Source organism: Vanacampus margaritifer, chromosome 5 (genome assembly GCF_051991255.1).
Source record: "Vanacampus margaritifer isolate UIUO_Vmar chromosome 5, RoL_Vmar_1.0, whole genome shotgun sequence".
Lineage (NCBI taxonomy): Eukaryota > Metazoa > Chordata > Actinopteri > Syngnathiformes > Syngnathidae > Vanacampus > Vanacampus margaritifer.
Genome location: NC_135436.1, coordinates 11,070,997 through 11,093,847, shown reverse-complemented (window position 1 = coordinate 11,093,847; position 22,851 = coordinate 11,070,997). Strand labels below are relative to the sequence as shown.

The 22,851-nt window shown below is 37.7% G+C and overlaps 1 protein-coding gene across 1 annotated transcript in view; it reads left to right on the top strand.

The window, feature by feature from the left end:
• The first annotated feature begins 1,523 nt into the window (after positions 1–1,523).
• Positions 1,524–22,851, top strand: part of LOC144052267 (calsyntenin-2-like) — a 223,643-nt gene continuing 202,315 nt past the window's right edge. The window contains exon 1 of the mRNA XM_077566194.1: positions 1,524–1,829. Within this exon, the coding sequence (XP_077422320.1) occupies positions 1,766–1,829 (64 nt within the window). The 5' untranslated portion in view covers positions 1,524–1,765. The remainder of the gene's footprint in view (positions 1,830–22,851) is intronic.

The window sequence follows — 22,851 nt, the reverse complement described above, 5'->3', positions numbered from 1 at the left end:
ATGTAAAGTATCACCCAGTGCCTCACTTGTAGAACCTTAATGCTCTGCAGCAGTATTATAAACAAAGGTCGAACTGAACTAATTTGACCTTGTTCTTAAAGAAGTAGAGGGTGCTACTACTGCAGTATGCTACTTTTGTAAGATATAAGTGCCAATATTGTGACATTTCCCAATCACCGTAGGTTGCTTGGAATTCAACAATACAACAACTTTTCACACTGTGTACAAAATCTTAGTAACCATGTTTGTTATTATTATTATTAATTTATTTTTACATGTCTATGAAGTTTTTCTTTTTCCAGTTCTTCTCTTCCCCTTATGTTTGGAAAACACCACTTCCCTACCAGAACCTTTCTTAAAATGTTAACTTTATGGAGAGAAAAGTAATTGTATACGATTGGCTACTTGGGAAAGTTGAGAAATGTCATGTATTATTGATCCTTCTGGGTAAAGGTGGGGAGGCGCTGACACTCACACGCATGCATATACAAGCCCACGCAGACATTTAATGTTGAAAAATGGCATTATTTATTAATTTGATTGCATATTTCAAAAAGCAATGACATGGGCTAAACATAGAGAGTGCTTTAAAAGCTCACTACATTATATAACTTGATGCTAGGTTAAATATCTGAACACAACATACAGTTTGACAGGCTGAGTCAATGCCTTTCAAGACAATGCTAATACAGTTTGTGGTTGTAGTTTGCAGCTCAAAATAATGCAATGCAATGCATATAATATAATATAATATATATATATATATATATATATATATATATATATATATATATATATATATATATATATATATACTGTATTAGAGATGCACCGAATATTCGGCCACCGGAAATTTGTTCAAATGCTAGTGCTAAAGAAATATTTTATAATAATATTATAATTTTAATTAATTAGAATAAATGCAATGATGATTTTTTTTCGGCGTTTCGGTTTTCGGCCAAGCATTTTTCATTTTCGGTTTTCGGTTTCGGCCAAACATTTTCATTTCGGTGCATCCCAAATATATATATAGTGTAAGTTATTAATCAAAAAAAATAATAATATATTGAGTTAAATGAACGCAATTAATTAAACTTAATGACCTCATAATTAAACATAATGTATTAACTTGGATTAATTCAATTCAATTGTGTGTTACCACATGAAGCGAATCAATTAAGTTGGTCATCAATTTTCTTTTTAGTCTTAAATTGGTTCAACAATTCTATTTTTAGATCGTATATAGACATGCCAAGTAATATAGAAGTTGGGGAGTAATAACATATGATAAATATAGTTCAAAGTACTTTGTATTGTGTCGCTAGATGAGCTGGCGCACGGATCTGTTCGTTGTATGAGCAAGATGCAATAAGCAATAAACAATACAACCGTGCCAGCAATATCAGACTGAGCGTGTGTGTATGTATGTACGTGTACAGCGGATGGGAGGATGGTGGGAGTTTTTTTTTTTTTTGCAAGGAGAAAGGGAGAAAAAACACACCTCCCTCCTCCCTGTGACGTCTACACCGGTCCAGTCCCGGGCTACCGTCGGCTTCTCGTCCCGTTCCAGCAGAAAGCTCTCCACTTGCTCCCTTTCCAGCGACGCGCACGGTGCACCCTTTTTCCGCCCCAGCCTTGTCCCACATCGCGCTACTCGGAAGGAGTCGGGGGTGAACAACAGCAAGAGTACGGAAAGAGGAAGGAGGAGGGAAAAAGATAAATATACAAAGGAAAGAAGAAGAGGAAAGAGGTCTCCACCGTGAAGATGCTGACAGCAGCCGGTGTGTTGGCTGTGGTCGCTCTGGGATTGAGCGCGGCTCACTCCAAAGGTAGGAAATACTATTACTTGGAGTGCCAGCACACTGCACGTGAAGGGCAACATCACTGTGCTGCGTGGTGGGATGCTAACTCGATGGAGCCTATGTTGATACAGAGATTGCCTTCTGATGCAGTTAACTAATATTTGCTCGTTTTCTCTTGCCTGTTATTTCACTTCACTCCTCCTCTCTTGGTAATGAATTGTACCCAATATTGGGTAAACCTACAAAATCGAATACAGTTTAACACTCAGGCTTTATTTTGTGACTATTATTATTATTTTTAATTTTTTTAATTTATTATTAATAATAATATTATTATTAAGTAGTAGTATTAGTAATATTTTTGATATTTTGGCACTGTAAGACAAGTTCAATATGATACAGTGTAATTCAACATCACTGCAAAAATCATAATCATGTTGAATTTAATACAGTCAATCACATTCTGTCATCTTTGCAACATTGTTAATATAACACTCAATTTGAATTTCATTACAGATTGTGCAGGTGTACAATACAAAGTGTCTGTTGAGAGTACAAGGTGCTTTATAGTACTTAAGGGTATATCATTTTTATTTAGTATCATCAGAACAGTAGTTAGCTCATAATGTGTTTTTATAGGCTATTCCTTGGATTGATCTGGAGTTGCATGTGTTTTGTAGCATTCATTTAAAGTGAAATTCATGGTGCATTTAAAGTGGGTTTTTAATCCTCCTAGGTTTTGCATTTAATGTACAATTTATTCATAATATACAGTATATTATTGTATGTATACTCCATTCTCTTTAATTTTGTTACCTAGACATGTAATTGAATGTATTGTGTTCTATGTTAGTGTGTTTGCAATTGAAACAGTGATTAGTTTATAGACAACAGGGCAGAGAACATGTATTTTTTTCTTAATAGCTGAAGCAGAAAGAAACAGTAAAACAATTTATTATGATGATTTCTGGACCCGTTGTGGTTGAATCACCAAACAGAAAGATGCTTAGATGGTGTTTAAGTTTGTGGTCCCAAAAAACTATTACAACCACAATAACAGCTAAGCAACTACGTTTCTATATGCATCAATCCAGATTCTTTAGTTTACTTTTAATTAAGTCAGCATATGTCTTATGTACATAAATGAAGCACTGATGGGATTTATCAACACACTAATTCAATATACAGCTGTAATTAACTCATTAGAATTTCAAAACATGCAACTGATGCCCAAAGCCACATATATGTGATAATGACACACAGATGTCATCAATATGTGCCATAGTGTTGGCAGTCTCGCTTCATCGCTGAGCTAATTTAGGTCTACCAGTGTCCCCGGTGCAGCATGTCTGCTCAATTCTCTCATGAGTTTGGCATTGTGCCGTGGGTAAATGTGGCAACAGGTTCTTGCTAATCAACTCCCTGCAGATTGAGCTTGGCTTTGGCTCAAGAGAATAACAAGGTGACACCTGTCAATTTGGTCTGGCTGTCCCGAGACACGACGAGTGTGTAACGGTGTCACCCTCGGTCCCTTGTGACACAGGTAAGAACCTCTCTGTTGGTGCTTGGCCAGCTGCAATGAAAACACACGCAGGCCTTGACCTGGCCTCCATTTTAAGCTTTAACCTTGTATCTATTGAACAAGCAACTTCGGCGTGATGTCTGTGTATTAGTGTTTCAATTGCGGTATGCGTACATTTGTCAGGGATTAAATGACCTTGCTTGGAGGAAGGAAAATTACCTATCACTATTGGACAAAATTTATATTGTGACAGAGAACATAATAAAAAATGAGGGGGGAAATGTTATACATGTTTGTGTTGACAAAGTATTTTGAAATATGAGCATTGTGAAAACTGGCTAAAAGCTGAAATAACCACTAAAATTCAAATGATCGAGGTTAGAAAACCCTGTGCCATTCATTGTTTGTTTTTTTTGAGAGAGACTGTGCACGTCGTGCACAATTGTTATTTGATCATGATTTTTTTAACTCAATTTTTGAAGATTTCTTTTCTCAAAGTTATTTCATTTGACCTATTTCACTTTTCATTTGTGTGTTTATTGTTTCCATTATAATGTATACGGATTTCTTTTAGGCATCAACAAAGAATTCTGATTAAAAACATAAAATTATTATTTTTTAATAAGCACTCTAATAATACTGTAAAATCCTGTAAATAACACAATTTTTTTTTGCAAAAAAAAAAAGATTTGAGAGCCGTGTTATCTAAAAGTAGGCACTCCCGTCGTTAAGTCGGACCGTCGTTTATGATGTGAAGCCTTGAAAAAATACACGGACTGACTCTGTACTGACACGGATTCACGTAAAACTGCTTCCGTCGGTGCTTCGTTAAGGCTTTGCATCATAAAGAACTCGCCGAAAGGTGTGCATTCGTCAATGACGGGCCCACATATTGACAGAAGTGTCCACCTCTGGTATTATACAACGGGCTTAATGGACTATATGCCACAGAGGAGGCGGGACTTCCGACTTCCGGGTTTTCACCCCTCAACTTGGTTTCCGTTTCCGGTTTGCAACGTGTGGGCCACGCGCGTCCCAGCACTTGCGCCTCCGCCTTTGTGCCCCTCGGTTGCGAGTGTGTTGTGTCTGTCTCAGTGTCATTTCAGATAGCCAAGACGCCCGCCCGCCGATGAGCGGGAGTGCACGGTTGGGGGGCGCAGGGGTGGGGGTGCGAGTGTTGGAATGCGGCCAGCAGTGACCGGGAACGGCACTGATGTGTAAAACCCGGAAGTCGGAAGTCGGAAGTCCGTGGCATCTACCCCATAAGAAATTTTTCACATTGTTTAGATCAGGGGTGGGCAAAACTGCGGGCTGGAGTCCCGTGGGTTTTTGATGCTTCCTTTCTCCAACACAACAGATTCATATGATCAGCTCATCAGCAAGCTCTGCATAAGGCTGATAACGATCTTGTTTATTGGAATCAGCTGTGTTGGAGGAGGGAAACCTTAATAACCTGCAGGACTCCAGCCCTCGAGGACTCCACCCCTGCTACCATAAATTCTGCAGAGTAAATTTTACTCTAAATTGAGTCTATTTGGTTCCACTCTAAATAGAGTAAACGTTACACTTGAAAGGGAGTAAAAAAAGACACTCAAGGGTTGAGGAACAAACTCATGACCTTCAGTTTGGGAGTTTGCCATTGTACCACCTGAGGTATGCCACTCCTACTGTTTGCTTATCTACAAGAAACCAAAAACATAGTTTTTGAGAGCAAAAACAAGAGTTACGAACATTCCAGCTGACATGAGCGATATACTAACACAGGAGATGCGTGTCTCCCAACCTGAAGTTGTGGGTTTGTTCAGCAACCCATCAGTGACTTTTTTTTAATTTAATTTTTCATTTTACTATCTTCAAAGTGTAAATTTTACTCTAAACTGAGTCTATCTGGTCCCACTCTAAATAGAGTAAAATTTACTCCAAAAAATATATTGTGTGGTTTAAATGTTTAAAAGTACTTAGGCAGTTGGGGAGACCGGGGCTAGTTGTATCAAGGTTAAGTTGTCACATTGCAATTTTCTTCTCCACCACAGGGCGCAACGAAAAAGTGGAATACTAGTTTTCTTCGTATGAATGATCAGGGGTTGTGTCCTGTCCAAGAAGAGAATAGCACATTGTGAGCTGACATGAGTGCCAGTTATTTGTTTTGCACAACCCAAAGTAAAATATTTAAACTTCATATATTTTGAAACATACATAAACAAATTCTAGCAGCAATTCTTGTGGACTTGTTAGAGGGGAGATTCACTGCTCTGTCTTAAGCTAAATTTAAACTGGAGCTCGTATTAGCCAACATGGTAGTTTGGGGCAACTTGTCTCAGTCATTTCTGGGTATGTTGTCACATACGCAAAGAATGGGCCAATGAAAAATGCACCTCTGGCAACTCGGTTTACATATGCCAGAATTGCCCTTTGAATGATGAGTCTCAAGAGTGAGGAAATTAGTTTCCCAGCTCTTGTTTCATTATTTAAAAAAATATTTTCCAGTTGTTGGAACTACATTATGTCCACATTTCAGGACTGGTTTAAGTTTCATGATGAACCATCCATCTTGTAAAGCGCTTTGGGCACTATAGCTAAAAAAGAGCTATATCAATAGCAGTCCATTGCATTCCATTCCATCTATTAACCAAAATACTTTATTAAAAAAAAATCAATGTAATCTTAAATTTCCACTTTAAGGGAAGCAAAACAGGCGTTTGAGGCTGAGAGCGAAGATCTACATGCCAGCAGTTCCTAAGGACTTTAATCCAGTGCATGTTTCATAATATTTTGTTAAAGTTTGCTCAATGACTATGGTAAATTTTCAAGATATCAATGATAAGTAATTTTTGGGCTGTAAAAATCAAACCAAAATCAAAAACCAAAACAGGAGAACAAGGATAATTTTGGTTTCACAATCCAATGCGACATCTTATCCTTTATAGTGTGACATCTTACCCGTTGGTGGGGCAACATGTCATGTTCACTCCCTCTATTTGATGCCTTATAACTCTGCACTGACACAAAATATGAAGATGACATGAATACAAAAAATATACCCAAGACTTTGGTATTTCACCTGGTACAAATTTTGTGTATATATGACGTATTGATTCCAAGAAATATATTAAAGTATAAAAAGTGATACTAGCCCCAGTCTCCCCTACCTAGGGGTTCTAAAAATATCCATCCATCCTTCCATTTTTTTTAACCGCTTATCCTCATTGTAAAAATGAATAAAAAATGATAATACTAAAAAAAAAAAATAATAAAAATAAATAATAACAATAATAATAATAATAAATAAATAAAATTAAATCACTGATTTGTTGCTTATTTCAAACACAACACAACTCAATATGTTTCACAGCAGTGAAAGCAGTTACAAACAAGATTTGAAAGCAAAGGAAAAAAATAAAAATAGCTTTAAAAGCTTTAACAAGGGTCCAGCAAGAACAAGATTTTCAAAGACATGGTTTTAAAAAATACTTTGAAAAACCATAAGTATGGTAAAAGAGCATAGTTCTAAAAGCATTTACACTCTATTGGTATATTTTGAATCTTTATTCATTCATATTCAGTCTGATAATCAGGGTACAGTATTATACACAAGTAGGCTACAGAGAAAAAAGTGAGGGTGACTTTGGGGGGGGCGTATCATACATGGATGCATGGTATTCTCAGAATTTTACAGTTGTTTTAAAAAAAATCAAGCAAAGCATTGTTTTACATGATTCTCCCTACACTATACTGACATTGACACTGAGTTATTATAAGCCCTTGTGCTTGTAAACTGTAGGAGTCAAGCGTTAATCAAGGCCGACTCATGTTTCTTCTCCAGTCAAGGTTAAAAAACAGCAAGAAACAAGCTTCAAAAAGCTCCAAACCTAAAACCTCTAACAGTTTGTTAAATTAAAACCAAAATAGTCCTTTCATGTCATATGTGGTGATGGATCCGCCATCGTAGTGCTAGTATGCAATGCTGTTTTCCAGATAACTTTGAACTGTTGTCATTTTCTGTTTAGCCGCCGTTTCGTTCCAGGAAAGCGTGGACGTGCAGCCCCCTTTAACCGCTGTCACCCTCGAGTCATCCTTTTAAAGTCGGCGCATGTGTCTAAATGTGTGTGTATCCACTTAGTATGTGCTTCCGAGTTGTCAGCAATCAGGGCTTAAAGCGCTAACATCCTATGCTGTGCATGCGAGTGTGTTTAAGTGTGTTTGGCCAAGCACATGCGGCAGAGTGACAGATTGCAGCCAACACGTTGACAGCCACCAAGTATGCAGAAAAGATGTTGGTATAAACTCAAATATTGCCCTGCAGATACATTCAGCGGCTCGAATGCTTTCACCAGGAGCGAGTGTGTTGCCGCTCAACGGGGAGAATCATCAGGCAGCCAAGCAGAAAAAGCTGCCGAATTTCTGCCAGTGGTGCCTGGAGTCACGCTTTTGTGTAATTCCGAGCAATATAAACTCTGAATTTAGATAGCTCATTATCGACACTGTGTATTTTAATTCAGCTTCCCACTGCTTCTCTTTGTTGGTGGAACATTTTTACTGCTTCATTATGTCCAGATAAAAATATGGCACATTTCGGCTGTCAGGTCTACATGTAAGAAACACCAACCAGGTTTTAACAAGCTTTAGTTTCCCACTATATAGTGGTGTCGAGTGATATCCGATTTAATTGAGAGGGGTTCCATTAATTGGAATTCCAATATGGGGCTTGTGTGTGTGTTGTGTTTATGCAACACATGAAAAAGGGGGTAGGGGTAAAAAGCAAGGCACATTCATCTTTGCTTATTGGCACGAGAACGTGAATTACAGGCTATAAATCCTCCACCAAGGCTTTGAAACAAGATGTGGGCCAAATCCAAGCTAGGCCAATGCTGCAGTCAGGCGGGCAAGGCTCAGCAATATGGAGGAAGATCACACATATTGAATAATGCTGCTTTGCTCTGCGCTTGCATGCTGCAGCCACTTTCATTAAGTTGCAGATGGTTGCTTTGATGGAAAAAGGCCAGTGTAACTGCGCTCCTGTAGGCCAACAATAGAGTACAAAAGTGACTATTATGAAGTAATGGTGGGCATCATAATCAAATAATTGACAAAATAATTTGTTGAGAATTTTTTTTAATTGTGTGCAACTAATTGTTGATTAATCAAGTCTTGACGCATCAAAGTATTTACTACAGGGGAGACCAGGTCTTGTTGTCACATTGCAATTATCTTCTCCACCACAGGGTGCATTTAAGTTAGGGGCCGTGTCTTGACTGAGAAAACAATAAATGCGAAACAAAATGTTAACTTTGTATATATTTTTATACAAGTGCCTTCCAGCATCTTGTCATACCTCAGTCATTGCTCTGTTTGAAGATAACTAAAACTAGAGCTAGTATTAGCCAACATGGTAGTTTGGGGCAACTTGTCTCAGTCTTTTGTTGTTGTTTTTTTGTCACGTTACATATGCAAAGAATAAACACCTGGTAAGTTCAAGTATGCCAGAATAGTCATTTGGCTGGTGAGTCTGACTAGTGAGGAAATTGGTTTGTCAAGTTTTGTTGTTGGAAGTATTTCAGAAGTGGTGTAAGTTTCATGATGCTTTAAAAAAAAAACAATATAATCTTGAATTTTCACTTTAAGGAAGGAGAAAAAAAAGCATTTGAGGCTGAAAGTCATGGCCTGCATTCTAGCAGTTCCTAAGGAGTTTAATTCACAGCATTCATATTTGATGTTAAAGTTTGTTCAATGGTTCTGTAAATAAATTTGAAGTCAGTGATAAAAATTTTTGGGGGCTGAATATAAATGTTCGCTTTCAAGTAAAAAAAAAGGGGGAACAGGAGAGCCATTGTTTTCTTGTTTTATCAGTTGCAAAATCCAGTGTGACAACTTACCCATAGTGAGACAACTGACCCGATGGTGGGGCAACGTGCCACATATTTACACTTTCTAATTGATTGCTTATAACTCAGCACTGACACAAAATATGAAAATGACACAAATACAAAATATATACCTGAAAATTTGGTCTTTCATTTGGTATGCATTTTGTTTATGTATGTTGTATTGATTCCAATAATTATAAAAAGTGTCAAAAGTGTGACATCAAGCCTCGGTCTCCCCTACTAGTCATCCTCATTAGTCAGGGAATCTCGAGGGAGCAGGAGCTTATTCCGGCTGACTTGGAGCGAGTAAACCCTGGACTGGGCACAAATAGACAACCAACCATTCACACCTACGCATTATTTATCTTCGTCATTGAACCTAATATGCATGTTTTTGTGATGTGGTCAAGTCAAATGCCCGTCATATGGTGTAACACTTATTGTTTTTTCGCAAAATATAATGTATTAAGTTGTGATGGTGTAGTAGTGGTACTTTCACCTTTACATTTAGTGCGGGTGGCGTGCATCAGTTCCCACTCAGTGCATGTGAGAGTGAATAGAAAACGTATAGGAAAGGCAGTATAGAAAATGGATGGATGTCTATATATCAATGTTAAATACGGTGGAATTTGAAGCAATGCTCCTGCTTGATGCATAAATAAAATAAATACCCTACTTGATTAAAAGAATAATAGAATGAAAACATGCACAAATACTGGAGCCGCCAGGGATTTGGGGTCCCTTGAAAAAAAAAAAGACAATTACTCTCAGCACCGCCACTTCAATGCCACAAATTGAAAATACTGTACTACACTTAAGAACATTATGAAAGAAAACATTTAAAATCACATTTAGTCAATGCAATTTCGAAAAAACAGCCATTAAGTCAAATTAATTTCCTTTATGTCTTTCCATTTGCAACAATTATCGCTTGGAGGTAAAAGCTGTTTATTAATCTGGTAATCTCCTTGTGTTAATAGAGCTTAAAGACTTTTGACTGAAGATTGTGAATTCTGCAAAAGAGACCAAGAAAAGATCAAAACAAGTCTCTGGATTGTGTCAGAAAGATGACAAGGACTTTTTTTTTTTGTCTAAACATAATTCATTTTTAAGAATGTCCTTGTTGCTCCTCAAGCTGTCATATGCATGCATGGAAATCTCTTAACATTAAAGCTCAGTGCCAAGATGATACCAGCCTTCCAATACCGTACTCGGATAAATCAACAAATAATAATTTCTCCGTACACGCCACCAGTCTTTCATTTCCCATTGAACTCTTGTCAATGCACATTTGATCCCAAACTCTAATATTCTCCTCCACCACTGATACACACATTCGGACAATCCACTAATATCAATTTACATGTACCGGTAATCTTTATTTCAACTAGCACAGCAGTTTGTTTGTTTTGTTTTTCTCAGAAATGAACTGCTGTTATTCTCATATTAATCTAGCTGTATTAGAATTGTTTGTGGTAACTGAAAGGGAATTATTTTGGTTACAATTTTTTTTTAACAATAAAATGAAGATTAATTTGGGTAACACAATGGAGTAGCGGTCACCACATCTGTCTCCCAGTCAAGAGATTCAGTTTCAGTCTTGGCTCAGGCCCTCCTGAGTGGAGTTTGCGTGTTCTCCCCATCCGAGCGTTTGTGTTTTTGCAGTTAGCCAGGCTTCCTCCCACATTACAGAAATATGCACGTGAGCTTAATTGAATAGCATTATTATCTTGTTACTGGAAAGGAATTCAGAATTTGCAAAAGCTTGAGAAGACTACAAGAGAGAGTATATAGTTTTCCTTGACTACTTGACGTGCAATTTTTTTCATATAAAATACCACAGACAATTTCCTTTTTTTTTTTACTGTGGATTTTTTTTTTCTTTCTTCACCTTCCTTTGGCGTTTTAAATGTCAAAGCAGGTGCTTCGTAACAGCGTAACAGTGTGCAAGCACATTGTTCTGTAGCTAAGAGTCCTGGGTGCACTGCACAGCGAGTGGGTGTCTCCTCATCATATTTTCCTTTTGTCCATTCTTGGCAGCGGATATTCCTTCAGACAGCCAAGACTAATTGATTTGCCCCACAAATTGGAAAAGAAGAGAGACTCGCACTTCATGCTGGACTCACTGATGCACATTTAGGAAAGTAAAACAATGACTATTGACATGTATCACTTCCACCATCAACAATTTGATCAGATGTGTTTCATTTAGTGAATGATTTTTGGCACTTCATTTTAAAAATGTAATTGTATTTATGTGACGTATTGTTGTTAATTGTTAAGACCAATGCGACATTCAATCCAAGTGATGTTCGACACCACTTTTTTTTTTTCAAAACTGATATCACTACTCTTGGTTAGTTACAAAAACCAATACCAAGTACCGATAGCACGAGTACTTATGATATATAAATTTTCCTCAAAAAACAGATAAGTTAAAAGAAAGACCTATACATCTCAACATAGTGTTTTCCTTAAAATTCCATGAAATAAAGGGCAATTTTTTTATTCTTCTTATTTCTAACTTCTAGTGCCTGATCTGATTCCCTGATGACAAGGAGGCGGCCAATACTTGTATCAGTCACTACCATCGCTCGAACCAATACCTTGAAACAGTCTGATACCGATACCGGCACTCACCCATCCCTAATTATAGCCATGTGACTGATCACAGTAGTGAATACGAGCCCTATTCCTAAACATTACTCTTTAGTGGGGAAATACATGTTGACAGTCAAAAAACTTGAACTTCTTATTTACTGAAACACCATTTTCAGATTTATTTGATTTCAGGTACCCTTGTGATAGCATATTCTACCAAAAGACTGGAAAAGGGTATTCTACAGGAGATAATTCTAGGGCTAGAAAAAAAAAATAAAAATACATTGCAGTCTTTGTCTTAATATGATAGAATTACGCTTTAACCAATTTGAAATTGTGGTGAAATATTAAATGAATGCTCTCAGCAGTATGTCTGAACGCATCATTATAGGATTTATGCATGCATGCATGCATTATGCATGATCATGAAGGCACAATGATGTGAATCACTGAAAGCCTTTTACATTGCATTAAGTGCTGGATGATTGTCTCATCATATATTGAGCTCTTGCAAAAAGACAATATGTATCTGATTAACAATGATTTGACAAAGACTGAGCAAAATATCTTTTTGTTCTTAAGGCCAAGAGCAGTTTTCCAGAATATCAGATGCCCATTTCCTCCCTGCAACTGCTTGGACTTATTGGCAGTCAACACACACAAGCTAAACAAAAACCATTATCGCTGTGTATTTGCTAATGTTTTGCAAGGTTGATGATTATCCACAGGTACTGGCAGCCTGCACAAACATATTAATCAAGCGTTCATTGTTTCCTTCTTATTGCACATTCCCACATGGCGTTAGCTTAGCAACACACGCATCATTCCTTGATGTTAAATGTCCACACATTGTAAATGTGCTTCCTCAGTTTGAACTAATCCAACAATTTTTGCATGAAAATATCTTGTCATGACATCTGTTAGACATTGACAAGTGGGCCTTGCAAAGCTGGTATACTTGCACACATCATCATAAGTATTTGCGCAATGACACATGCTCACACAAACATATTTTACATAAGCCATCAAAGAGGATAACTTATCCATACAGTGTTGCTCAGCAGTTAAAATTCTGCCTGCACAAGTCCACTTATGCATTAAATGATAAAAATGTTATTTAGTCATGATGGTTGTGTATCTTATCAGTGTCTGTCCTGCTGGCAGTCATCCAACAAGTAAGCAGATGCTTTTGTAGCTGACATAGAAGATTTAAATATTGATTTATATATGGTTGAAATTTCCATATGAACGAGATAGATAGATAGATAGATAGTGAAACATTAAGTCTTCATGATTCATTGGCAATGATCAGAATATATATATATAAAATCATGCTGCAGTGGGATAATATGTATGTGAATAATAGAGAAATGGAAAAGTGGAACACTGTCTTTGGCGCGGAAACGATCCCCAAAACAGCAATGGAACAATTCATTGTCCAAACACAAGATGACCTTCAGCATTTGTCTCATTATTTGTGTGTTACTGTGAGTGGCTATGTACATATTGGAGTGTGCAAGATGATTGGAGGGGTGGAGATGAGTGAGAAAACACTCAGGACTTGACAGGCTGTCATAGATATGATCAGCTCCAGCAGTGATTGATGAGTGACAGATGGGTGGTTATAAATATTTCGGGAGTATGCAACATTTGATAAAATGCACTTATCTTCAACAAAGTGACACCTGATGGTCATTTTTCGAGATGATAGGGTGCTCTCCTTTCATTCATGCAGAAAGGAATAAGAAGGTTGGTGCGGAAAATATAAAAAATGACAAGATCCTTTTTTATGCTACCACTGATCTATTTTCGGTAGAACTTCTCTTTCAGGGGCAGACAGCCCCCTGGATTGGTTGGCAGTCAATCACAGGAAAGGGCGGAGCTATATGGTGGCCAGGAGTGACCAAGGCCACCCCTTGTCACTCTCTAGATGTAGACTATAGCTAGGTTTCCATTACAGTTTTTCACAAAAGTGATATTTCTACAAAATTGATAAAGTACAATTTCGAGTTGTGGGTGTTTCTATTGATTTGGTTTATGAGGCATAATTCTCGTAATTTTGGTAAAAGCCCATGAAATGTTCTCACGCTAGGTTTGTTAATAGGTTGATATTGGTATTTTCTGTTATGTTTTTTTTTTTTAAACCAACCATTTAGAAAGTGCCAATGTCGATAACCGATAAGTAAGCTTATAATTGTTTGCAAAATTAACTTGAACACAAATATACTTTGGAGTACTACTATAATTCTATAATGTACAAATACATTGAAATAATGTGTAAAGCACCATGAAGCAAAATGTTAGTGATATCTCTGATTCAAAGACAAAAAGTAACTCATAAACAGCCATATTTTAAAAATGCAACAAAAAACATTTTGGAGAAGCGCAGTAAAGAAAGCTCACACTGGCGACTGCCATGTCGCCACGATGTTAACGCTAGGTCGCGCGCGTTATGACATCACAAATATGTTTCACTGCCATAGGAGAGGGGAGAAGCCACAACCACAACAGATGGACCAACGCGGCAAGTCTAAAATTATCGGCAGATTTATTTATTATTTGGTTTATGACTTCAAATTGGTCGATAATTGCTGATAATTATCGGCCACCGATATTATCGTGCATCCCTTCTTCACATTACTATGGGTGTGAAGTGCCTAGTACCATTCGATTCGATATCGATTAATCCCGATACAAATCTATAAATTTATTATTGAGAACTCAAATTTAGAAAATACTAATCAGTAAACTTGTACATGTACATTGTAAGATTTGTATGAAAATGTATTTATTTATCTGAAAATTCAGGCTTATAACTGAGCCACTGCATTGCAGGTTGCAGTCTTGTTCATGTTTGAACAGCACTGAAATAAAATATTAAGGCTTAATGTTCCATTATTACAGTATAACATTATTTCATGCTTAATGTGTGAACCCTAACCCTAAGTAAGACGTTTTGTTTAAATTCCTATAAAAAAAATTGATTCGGCCGCATATCGAACCGATTCGAGAATTGCTCGCTGTAATATTGCGATATATTGCAGATTTTTTCTAACACCACTACACATTACTATTGGATATGGGGAAAAATTAGTTTCCATTACACTTTTTCCATATACTTCTATGTCAACACACATCAAAGACCACCTAATGAGAGCGTAAAAACTCGTTTTATATTTGAGAGGTTTTTGACATTTTTGTTTCCATTATCAGTTTGGTATTGCACAATTGGCCTTTCTACATTTTCATCTAATTTCAATATAGAGTGACTCTAATTGGAGGCAGAAAGTAAACGTTTCCCTTCAATTGTTTGGCAATTAATACATGTTTGCAGTTGAATAGTACAAAGTGTTTGCCTATAAGTGGATGACAATTAAACATAATTTCATTCATAATCATCTGTAAATACGCAGGTGGACTCAGCTTTGTGTAGAAAGCTTTTTACAGATGCATACACATATTTGTAGCTGGTCATTCATTCAGTTATGGAGCCTTTGTAACAACTACAGAGGATCATACTGAGAAGCTGTGTTTGTGTATGACATACACATGTGTATGTATATGTATGAGCTGATGCGGTCTGGGTGCCAATGCATGCATAAATCCTCAAATTAGAGCTCGCTGGAGTTGAAGAACACATGACCCTACGCATTTGTAGGAGTATTTCGGTCCAGTTGTGGGATTTTAAACGTGCCTTCTATGATCCCGGTGGCATATTTGTTGCTAATCCTATGTTGTATGTCTCGTTTTCATCCTGAATTCCCTCTCTGCAGATGCTACTTTAGACTCTCCCGCTAACATGCAGGAAGATCTGGGTCACTGTCTACCTGCTCCTCCCACTATTTTGCATCCATTCACCCCACTCATTCACCCTTTGTTTCATCATACCATCATCTATGTGTTTTACTTTTCATGTCTCTGTTATCTGAATTCTTATCTCCTCCGTCATCTTTGCCGATCATTCTCTTCCATTCTCCCACTGGGTTTCTTGGTGAAGCATTAGCAAGGAGGCAATTACAGAGAGGAAGACTTACCCAGGTCTTATCAGCATTCCTCACTTCCCTTAGGATGTGTCTCTCGCTTCATCTTTCACTCTCAATTTCAGCCTTTGCCTGAGAAGTCACTGATATTCTCAATTTGGAAAGGTTTGGACTGAGAGTGCTTAAGAGGTTTTAATATTTTTTTTATCTGATTTCCCCTTCATCCTTCCCTCAGAGGAGACTCTCTGAGTTTGATCTGAATGGAGGTGTTAATCAAAGCTACATTTGTCTGAACGAGCCACGACGCAGCGGTTGTTGTGTAAGAAAATGCTCAACATTCACACGTTCAAGCACATTGCTACAGTTTACATTATTAATCCTAAACTGAAAACTCGTACATCTGGCACGAATGGCTGAGAGCATTCTCATGTAAATATGGTTTCATGATTCCCTCAAGCGTGAACGCTCTTGTATTAGCAGTGGCTGCAAGCAAATAATGTGATAATTAAGGTACGACAACCCTCAGATATGGATGCACCTGAGACACGCACAGATACAAGAAACTCTGACAGACTTCCTTGTGCCCTTAATTTGAATATCTTGTCACTTGTACGCTGCAGTTGATGTGCTTGTGTAGGTCAATTTTGTTTTCTCACAAGCACACCTTTATTCGCTGTATGTGGCTCACTATGGTCAGTCTCATCTGCTTTCTTTATGGTCCCGTTTAAAATGTATGTTGTTGTGGTGTTTTTGGCCTGTCCATGCCAGTACATGAGTGTTTGGGCCAGCTACGCCCAGGAGACCCCCCTCCACCTCCACCTCCACCCCCCGGGTTCTCATTAGGCTGAGCGGAGCTCAACATCTGTCTCAGAGAGTGTTGGGGCCTCACACCAACATCCTGACAGGAAAAGTTACTTTTTGCTGCATAATAAGTCCCAATGCTGTAGCTCATCAATGTAATTCAATGTATTCAAATGTTTTTTTTTGTCATCTCTATGCATAATGGCACTGTTTTGTCATTCATTCATTTTGGCAACTTTAACCTATTTTCACCAATAAATACTAGTATGTAACTTAAAAAAAAAATGGCATCAATTATACACAGATTTTCACTATTTGCGGGCCAGACTGGTCCCCATTCATTGCCAATAAAAATGTCAACTGTAAATATATTGTTAAAAAAAACTTAATTTTATGTGTTAAATTTTAAATAAATAAATAAAATGAAACACAAATCTGCAGTGGCAGGAAGCAGTCCGTATGTTTATGTGGTTGTACAGCTTCTTTTCGAGGAGTACAGTGAAGTGGAAAAAATTAAATTGAATACATTGATGCTTCAAGTAGCATTTGGGGGGTGGGGTAGTGCTACTATGGATCAAAAATGTTGAATTCACTCTCCATTTAAACGAAGGGAATGTGCATTAAATTGCACTTAAATGTATTTTTCATTGTTATAAATAAATAAATAAATAAATAGAATGTTGCCTTCATTTATAATTATTTGATAAAACAGTAGCTTTAAAAAAATATATAACAAAAAACTTTCAAAATGTCCAATATGGCCATTTGGATTTTAGGAACACAACTTCAAGTGCATTACAAGTGCAATATAATGTAAGGCAGGATACCTTGTTATTTTATACATGGACCATGTATAAAATAATTATATAAGTATCTTGCCTCATATTGCACTTAAAGTTGTGTTCCTAAATCCTAACGGCCATATTAGACATTTTGAGTTTATATATATATATATATATATATATATATATATATATATATATATATATATATATATATATATATATATATATATATATATATTTATATATATATTTTTTTAATTATTTTTTTTAATTAAAAAAAATATATATTTAATGGGCAAAAGCATTTTATCAAATAAATTACGACAAAGTCCTATTTATCTGGTTTCATTTTATTTTTTGGGGAAAAACAATCCGAGCGAGCCGTAACTTTTGTAATCTGTTGCACCACTAGTTGTTTGGATACAAAAACTAGGGTGGTCAACAAAAAATGAACGCATGCGGCTGAGGGAGCTGATTGGCTGACACAAGGGACCGGTTGACAAGCACAGGTGGACAAAATACCAGACAAAAAGAGACACAAGGAAAACACGACACCTAAAATCTCACTAAAAACCAAATCAACATAGAAGTGTTAATTTATTGTTTTTACATTTAGATAATGAGAATGCAGCATAGGGAAGACACTTGTGGCAATATTTCAGTTAATAAATTTCTCTTTTAATGGAAGCTTTCAAAAAGCAACATTTTGTGAAGTTTTCATTGTGGCATAGCTTGCGGTTGTGTGCAAAGGACTTTGATGCTCCTATAGAACTGAACCTTTTATTGCTTAATGAAAGTATGAATGTGTTTGTTCTTTTAATCTTCCTGGCCTGGCTGTTGAAAGCAGTATACTGTAACATGGAGGTGGAGAAGAGAAAAATATCCATATGTCGTGTATGTGTGCATAATTTGATTTTACAGTATTTCTTTTGTAATACTGCTGCTTACTGTATCATGCAAATGTAGTGTTTTTGTCAGGATGGCTGCTGTTTGATAAAAAAAAAAAAAATCACTTTAATGATGTACAAAAATTATTGCACTACTCTAACTGTGATCGGAATAACAGTCAACCAAAGCATTTGTAAGAGTAAATGAATGTCTTAAATGTAATGATTGCACAACCACTTATAATAATCAAGCAAGTGCACTTATGATTGTTTTTTTTCCCATCTCAAATTCGACTCTACAATTGTTTAAAAGGCAAACATTGTATAAATGGAAAATAATGGGATTGATGATGTTTTACGTGCAGTTGTTTATTTGGACCGAACATTTGAATCTTTTTTTTCGACATCACATATTTTGTCGGAAGACACACAGCTGCCACCCCATCAGCCTCTCACTACACACAAGCCAGCACCATTTAAATATCAATGACCTCTCGCTTTTATGGCATCCTGCAGGTGCCCAAAATCATAGATTTTGTCATGCTGTTATGTGACATTTTCCCGCTGAGATTTTGAAGCACTCAAAACATATGAAATGGTTATTGGCTTCTATGTTTTATTTATGAGTATGTCTCCAATGTGGGATTTTGTGTTATGGAAGTGGTCTTGAGTCATTTTGTGTCTTTGTCTATTTGAATGGGGGGTGGGGGGTCTCTCTCTCTCTCTCTCTCCCTCTGTAGCAAAAATGGTCACACATCTAATTATCAGTTTGCAAGAAGCACACACAGACACAGATGTGTATAAATTTCAGTTTGACTATTACGTCTCTGGTGAGTCAATTTTTCAGAAAGTCTTTGTGAAAGAGGCTATTGATGCTCCTTATGGCTCCACTCATTTTCCCTTTGCTCTCTTTTTGCCTCCCCTGAGTCAGTTTCCGTGGTTTTATGTGTATACCCCACGGCCTGGTGTTGGTTGTGGTGCTCCACAGTGTGGCAAATGACTTGTCCCTGGCTGAGTGTGCAATTTTGTTGTGGCATTGGTGCTTTCATCCATGCAATCTCTCCGGGAGAATTGTTTATGAATTGGCATCGTTATCAGTATTTCCAGCACCTTGGAATATCAGCTTTTATGCATATGGCGGAGAGAGAAAAAAAGATGGTAATCCACGACTGTTTCAAGAGGGCATAAGAGGCGGCGGTAGAGAATCGGTGAGGTGATGACTGACAGGTTGAAATTGAAGGAAAGCCAGAAAAAAACGAAGGGTTAGAGAAAGCTTTTATTGAGCCTGCAAATTGAAGAGCGATTCAGCTGAATTACATTTAAAGATGCTATCTGTTGAATTTTCATATAAATAACCACTTTGAATTATGTGCCGCTTGTGTGAATAAACAGGAGATTCTTTCTCTGCTTCTCCTGTCGGAGAAGTGACCTCATTATTCCAAGTACAGACGCTCCCCTACTTACGAACATTCGAGTTGCGAACAACGGTACATACGAACATTTCTGCGCGTACAGTATGTCGAAAAATGTTCGGAAAGAGATGCTGTAAGTTAGATTTTGTATTGCGCGTAGTGCTTCTTTCCGCCGCTAATACCGACGCTTGGCGCTGTGAGAGCTCATTGGAGGCTCAGCAACGTGTCGAGGAGGAGGAGGAAGAAACGCCGGTCCCCATGAAGGAGGAAATAACTTTTGAAGCCGATCCCAGCGACGACGAAGAATCTCTCATGATATAAAATCCTCCTCTTCCTCCTCCTCCATCATCTCCTTAAGCATCGAGTACATCTTCCAAAAGTAAGTTAAACTTCATTTTATTTATCTTATTATGTACATGTACATACTGTGTGTGTCTCTCGCTCTCTCTCTCTAACATACGTAGTACAGTACAGTACTGTATGTATTCTCTCCATTTTATTAAAAGTTTTTTTCAGTACAAACCAATGCAGGTTACTTGTACAAGCCTTAAACATACTTATATAAACCTTCAATATACTTATATAGGCTTTAAACATAAATTATAATACAAAATATAGCACTGAAGCAACTTACGAACAAATTCACCTTACGAACGATCGTCCGGAACATAACTCGTTCGTAAGGTGGGGAGCGTCTGTACACTCTAAAAGTGTTTTAAGTGTTTGCATAAGAATACTTGTATAACAAAAAAGTGATCATGAACTAATTTTTTGAATCTATAAATCACAAAGATGTACAGTATATCCGCAGAAGCTTAAATATGGTGCATATGAAAAAACATGATATAGCCTAATAAAAGCTCATGTTGCATGTTGAGCCATTTTTTCAAAGTAGGATGTGATTTTGTTTTTAAACATTTAACTCTTTGACTGCCAGACGTTTTCAGAAACGGGATGTCACCAGTGCCAGCCGATTTAAGCAAACACACATACTACCAAATGAAAGATTGAACTCTCATCTTTCATCAGAAAAAAAAGTTTGTTTCTACCTTATTCCGTTCTTCAGTAATCAACAATAGAAAATGGTTAGTTTCACCGAAATGTTCTGTTTTGAAACAAAAAGCGGAGAAAAAGAGCTTTTTGTGAAACGATGTTATTTCATGCACTCTAGTGAATTGTATACTTCATTTTGTCCATGAATGATGCCACAAACACCTAAATAGTGCTTTACTTCTGTAAAACGCTATCACCAACAATGAAAAAGTGTTTTTTGGTTGCAAAATACAGACGGTCCCCTACTTACGAACATTCGAGTTGCGAACAACGGTACATACGAACATTTCTGCGCGTACAGTATGTCGAAAAATGTTTGGAAAGAAATGCTGTAAGTTAGATTTTGTATTGCGCGTAGTGCTTCTTTCCGCCGCTAATACCGACGATTGGCGCTGTGAGAGCTCATTGGAGGCTGAGCAAAGTGGCGAGGAGGAGGAGGAAGAAAACGCCGGTCCCCATGAAGCAGGAAATAACTTTTGAAGCCGATTCCAGCGATGACGAAGAATCTCTCATGATATAAAATCCTCCTCTTCCTCTTCCTCCATCATCTCCTTAAGCATCGAGTACATCTTCCAAAAGTAAGTTAAACGTCATTTTATTTATCTTATTACGTACATGTACATACTGTGTGTGTGTGTCTCGCTCTCTCTCTCTAACATACGTAGTACAGTACAGTACTGTACGTATTCTCTCCATTTTATTAAGTTTTTTTCAGTACAAACCAATGCAGGTTACTTGTACAAGCCTTAAACATACTTATATAAACCTTCAATATACTTATATAGGCTTTAAACATAAATTATAATACAAAATATAGCACTGAAGCAACTTACGAACAAATTCACCTTACGAACGATTGTCCGGAACGTAACTCGTTCGTAAGGTGGGGAGTGTCTGTACGTTTATTTTCATTCAACAGTGTAACAATTTGACAAAACAATTTCACAAACTATTTACAAATGTGTGCAACTGTGGTACTATTTACAATTATGTGGATGTTTCAAATACAGTTTTTCTTTTTGTAACACTGCCCTGCGTGCAAGGAGACGCAGCAGGATTTGCACAACAGATTAGTTTCACTTGCGATGGCTCCTTTCGCGTGCAGACGTTACACTTTCTTGACGGCCTTTTTTTCCGGAGAATAGCAAGTAGCAGACTGTACCCACTCCTCCGATGAATATGCATTGGACTCGGGGCACTCTTCGTCGTCCGATTGAACGTCCGCCTGAGCGTGCTCGGTTGTGCTCCGCGTTTTCCGGTGTTAGCATCGCTAGCCGGTGAACCTTTATGACGTCGTCATAGCGGCCGCGTCAACGCTTGCAACTTCAGCGTCAACCTCGGAGTCACCATCATCATCATCGATGATGATCATCGTCGTCATCAATGTGCTCTTTAGCGTTGGTTGATGCCTTTCGTCTTTGAAAAAAATTCCCAAGTGTGAGCTGCTTGAAACCGGTCGCCATTGTTCGCTTCAGCCATCTAGCTCCGCCTCACGTCTTCTACTGCCGCGTCAATGCTTCCAACCTCGGAGTCACCATCATCATCATCGATGATGATCATCATCGTCATCAATGTGCTCTTTACCGTTGGTCGATGCTTTTCGTCTTTGAAAAAAACTGCTCGAGCGTGAGCCGCTTGCAACCGGTCGCCATGTTCTCTTCCCTTCCCCAGCCATTGTCCCCTCTAGCTCCGCCTCACGTCTTCTACTGACGCCTACCCAATCTTGTCAAAAGAGAGTCATTGCTGCCATCTAGGGGCCAAAAATAGTCATTAGGCTAACTAGATCTGCTTGAAACTTTCACCACAGCTGCCCAAGGCTTCCCTCCACCCATTTCAAAAAATTTTTTTTTAAAAATTGGATGACAACTTTTAACGTCATTGGCGGCCCTCCGTAGGTTTTTACTTGACGTCTTTTAACGTCCATGGCAGTCAAAGAGTTAAAAAACCAAGGCTGGCATTCCCATTGGGAGTGCATTTAAATAACCGTTGCTTTTTTCTTTCTTTTTTAAACAGGTTCCACTGCCTGCCTACTGCAGTAAATGAACCTTCTGCAGCAACCCACCACAGTGTGTTTAGATCCTCTTCATTTGGTTTTGGCGGTCCTGTATCCCCCTGAGTCTCTGAAGCTGCATGATGAAACATAG